We start from the raw sequence: 4,812 nt of genomic DNA, 5'->3' as shown, positions 1-4,812 counted from the left end.
GTGTTAGAACGAGCAGTTTTAGGTAGGCATGGCTGACTCTTAACTTTTATAAAGAATATCTCTTTGGATTTGAGACTTTAGTCTTTACAACTTTACAGATCTTTATGCACCAAGAGCTTGTAACACTCCAAAGAGAAAGGAAAAATTGAAATCGCATCATATGACCCCTTTAATGAAATGCAGATGATAAAAGTTTAGTTGTTGGTTTAGACATCAGGAAGTCCAGGAGCCTCCAGGAGGTATTTATTATTTTACTGTATACAGTAAAATAATAAATACCATTCAAACATTATTACTGGCCATAAGTAACTTATTCTGCCGTAGTCCTTATTCACCGTGTCTGTTACTTTGACTTGTAAAGCAATGTTCACTTTTGTTGTAGAAAACAGATACTTAGGCTACTTTCAGTTTCGTTTTTAGTGAAACGAGAGGTTAGCTGTATATATAGTGGATGATAACAAGGCAGAGCATCATTCCTTTGAGATCTCTGTGAGGAAACAGACATGATATCACTGTGGAACATTTCTTTACAGGAGAAAATAAGCGAGCTTCATGACGACACCTGGAACATTGAAATTGATGAGACTATTGTGGAACACAGGCCAGCTCGTGATTGGCACCAGTACATTTCTGGCTCCTTTGCGCAGTAAGAGCACAACTTTACCACACTAAAAGATATCAAACATTGCTTTCCACAATGTGTGTGCAGACTGGGTTAAGATTTATGATGCATGTATCAAATCTGTCTTATGCTTAATTGTTTATTTAGTGGAGTATTTCTGGTTTCTCAATTTTTCATTATTAATATTCAGCTGCTAGACATCATAAAGTGAGGTATCTGAATGACTTGATGGTCTATAAATAAAAAATAATGATATTTGTAAAAACAATACATACAATACCGTTCCATTAGTTAACGTTAGTTAATGCATTACAGTAACTAGCAATGAGCAGTACATTTGTTACAGTAATGCTCATTGTTAGATCATGTAAGATTATGTCCATTAAGTAATATTAACAGATACAACTTTTGGTTTTAATAATGTATTAGTAAATGTTAAGAAACTAACATTACCTAAGATTAATAAATGCTCTAGATGCATTTTTTCATTGTTAATGTTAACTAGTTAACTAATGTTAACAAATTGAACCTAATTGTAAAGTGTTACCATTTTGAAACCGAAAATTCAGTTAAGCCATTAGCTAAAATAGGACAATTTGTGATATATGTTGATGGTTCCCTACGTTAAAATAAACGTGTGCATACCTGTCACGTGCAATCGCTGCCTGAAACACAACTATTATGGTTAACTTGCAACAAAAGTTTATAGTCGTTATCAGTTACATTTTCAGTGTAGACTTAATCAACTACAGCATTTAGAAATACTAAACCTGCCAACCTGAGAAAAACTAAAATACACCAATTAATCATTAAAACATCAAACCTACTGTATTAATGAACGGTCCTACAAGTATCAGAGTGCACTAAACGGATCTATTCTCCATTTCATTCGTAGGTTCAGGTGTTCTCTTTGTAGAAAAGGCTGGGGGTCTAAAAGAGTCCAGGTGCTGTTCAATTTCCACCTGGACACAGCAAGGAATCAGGGAACCATTAAAGTGCGACGCTTCAAGCAGAAGTGCAGGAGATGCACCGAAGCTCAGTGGGAGGATCCAAACTTCCCAGTGGAAAACATTGATGTGCTGATTGAGAGACTGGTTAGAAATATCCGCATGAAATGCTACAGAGAAGACCTGGGTCAAACGAACAGATCCTCAGTGTTCAATGGCAGAGTTAATGGGCCACATGAAAGTGCTCACTGTGAAGCCTGTCATAAAGGAGTCTGTAGTCAGGCCAACTGAGATTGATTTCATTGATTGATCTAAATGAATAAGTGGCTAGTATTTATTTATCGTTATAAAATTGTTTTACCAATGTTGTATCCAATATAGACACAAATAAATCTTGAAAAAAAATGTATTTTGTATAATACTCCAAAATTTCCAAAAATGTAATAAATGTATTAAAAGGTGTATCGGGTGACTATAGGCTTTACTGCAATGGAATCTCACAAATGACAACTATCATTTTATTTTACACTGCGTTGTAGATATCATAGTATTTGTGATGAAACCACAGACCAGAGAAGATGCTTTTACTAATGTGTGCTGATCCTTGAAATGTCATTTCAGCTCTATACAGCCTGTACACAGTGAAACATGGTGCAGGGCACAACAAGGATTACTAAAATCAAAATGTACATAATTTAAATTATATTACAGTTTTTTTTTTCAATTGCTAACAAGCATTTACCAGTACTTAAAGTACTTTTTCTAAACTCTTAACACAGCAACACACCTACATCACACAATTAGCCAAATAGTTAATTTCCAGGCCAAAATCACATTTTGTTAAATAAATACAAACTCTACATTTCAAAATGCTGACTACATTTTTCTACATATACTAACTCTATCAAAACACAGCAACCCCGATTCAAAAAATCGAGTCATTCGTTCAAAACATTAGCACTGTTTTTCTATCCAATAGGAACATAGAGTCAATCATAGTGCATAGACTGTCAAAATGATAACAATTATTGGCATTACAAAAACTGCATTACTTGTCATGTTTCAGTTTGACCTGTATAGAACATACAATATGAGATGCATTTAAATAATAATAATAATTCAGTCAGCTGAGCTCTACATCTTTTGTGTGTAAATGTGTGGATTCGTTTTAGATCGTATGTGTACAGCATAGTGAAGGAGTCATCAGTACTTTATGGAATGTAAAAGAAAAGTGACAGAATTGCTGCAGTAAAAGCTATATTGGCAAAATGAAATAGCTGTCAGTGATCATAAAAAACAAACAAACAAAAAAAAACATACAGCCCTTTGCTCTTTGGTTCAAATACATTTCAAAAATAAAACAAAATGACAGACAAAAAAGGAACGGAAAAAGTACAGTTCTAATCTATACGATCTTCAGCATTTGGCCACATGTTCTCGTCGACCTTATATTGTCTATTGCTATGCACCTTGCACTCTAAAAAATGCTGGGTTAAATACAACCCAGTGCTGGGTAAAATAGGGACAAACCCAGCAATTGGGCTGTTTTGACCCAGCGGTTGGGTTAAATGTTTAACCCAACCTTCTGGGTAGTAACCCAACCGCTGGGTCAAAACAACCCAATAGCTGGGTTTGTCCCTATTTTACCCAGCACTGGGTTGTATTTAACCCAGCATTTTTTAGAGTGTGGATAGAAACACTTAACATGCCTTATCCATCCCTGGCAGTCTTCAGCTGAGATGTCTCTGCAGCCAGCCTCTATTGCATCCAGGAGGGACATTTGATCACGTGGTCGATGATCATAGACTTTCCACCTCCAGGCAGAAAAAAATTCCTCAATGGACCTTTTTCACATTTCCGGGTTTCTCAGCAGCGGATGTCGTGTTAACTTGAATAGCAGTGATTGGGAGAGTACCACAAATATATTTTTTGCATTCCCATTTGCTCAAATAGCAAAAGAACAACTCCACGATAGTGTTTTCATGACTTTCAATAAAAGGAAAAAAATTGAGAGAGACTGATAACGGCGGTCAGAAGAATGTTTAAATGCTTTTCACTATGTGGGTATGTTTACAATAGACAATAGTGAAAGAAAGTTTAGAATAGTGTAAAAGTCACTCTAGAATCAGATATAGTGGCTGCGTTCGAAACCGCATACTTCTCTACTATATAGTAGGCAAAAAGCAGTAGGCGAGCAAATAAGTATGTTTGAATCTTAAGTATTCATAAAAGAGTAGGCGAGTGCACTAATTCTCGCGAGATTCGTGTACGTATACTTAAGTTGCGTTTGAATGTGCCTACTTACCTACTATATAGTAGGAGAAAAGAGTATGTGAAGAAAGAAGTGCGTTCGAAACCGCAGTATTCATAAAAGAGTAGGCGAGAAATCCCCGGATATCCTACTGCTTCAGCCCAGATTCTGAAGTGCTCATCGATGGATACTCTTCCTGTTTCCTGTGCATTTGCTGCAGAGCTTTTGTGGTGGAGCAGGACCTGCTAGGAAAGGTGACGGCGGCATTTGTGGAAAAAAGAGAAAACCTGAAATAAAAACATAAAGTAAGATAATTTTGTTACTTCTAATACAGAAATGAAATGACATTGTGCTGTTAAAATGACTGTTTTTGTATTGTGTTTGTGCATCTTTGCAGGATCTGAAGTGTCTGCAGACTGGTGTGTGCACTGAGGATGGAGAAGTCCACAGCAGCACAAGGATTGAACAGCGTTGAGGCAAGCAAATAATGACTGAATTTATATGTTTGGCTGAACTAACCCTTTAAACCCCCCAAATAGAAACTGTATGAAATATATGTATGCATTTATATTATAGTAGTACCTTGAAGAAATAAACTTGAAGAAATAAGCAGCTTTATTGAGTGTCTGTGCCTAAGACACAAAAAGGGATTTACAAAAATCACATTTACATTTATGAGACACTTTTATCCGAAGTGACTTACAGTGCTCTTATTACAGGCACCCCAATCCCCCTGCAGCCACCTGGAGTAAAGAGCCTTGCTCTAGGAGACAACCAGTGGTGACGACTGCAGAGAACGAACCAGTAACCTTCTGCTTACCAGCTCAGTGCTTTAACCCACTACACCACAAAAATAATGCAGCTATATCAAAAATTAGCATGTAATTGTAAACATGAAATGAAATTTGGCAAGAAATGGAATGCTGACAACATGAATTGTAAAGCATTTTACTCTGTGTAAATGTTTTACAGGTAGTGGTGCTCATGGAGAG

At 36.3% G+C, this 4,812-nt stretch overlaps 1 protein-coding gene across 1 annotated transcript; it reads left to right on the top strand.

Annotated features, from left to right (window-relative positions):
• The first annotated feature begins 489 nt into the window (after positions 1 to 489).
• Positions 490 to 1,946, top strand: LOC107732659 (receptor-transporting protein 3-like). Its single transcript, XM_016544060.1, has 2 exons — positions 490 to 646; positions 1,518 to 1,946. The coding sequence occupies exons 1-2, from the start codon at positions 504 to 506 to the stop codon at positions 1,858 to 1,860; spliced, it is 486 nt and encodes a 161-aa protein (XP_016399546.1). The 5' UTR covers positions 490 to 503; the 3' UTR covers positions 1,861 to 1,946.
• The last annotated feature ends 2,866 nt before the right edge of the window (positions 1,947 to 4,812 follow it).

The sequence above is a fragment of the Sinocyclocheilus rhinocerous genome, unplaced genomic scaffold (assembly GCF_001515625.1).
Source record: "Sinocyclocheilus rhinocerous isolate Xijiao unplaced genomic scaffold, SAMN03320098_v1.1 scaffold579, whole genome shotgun sequence".
NCBI classification, from domain to species: Eukaryota; Metazoa; Chordata; class Actinopteri; order Cypriniformes; family Cyprinidae; genus Sinocyclocheilus; species Sinocyclocheilus rhinocerous.
This window is presented reverse-complemented; position numbering and strand designations above follow the sequence as displayed.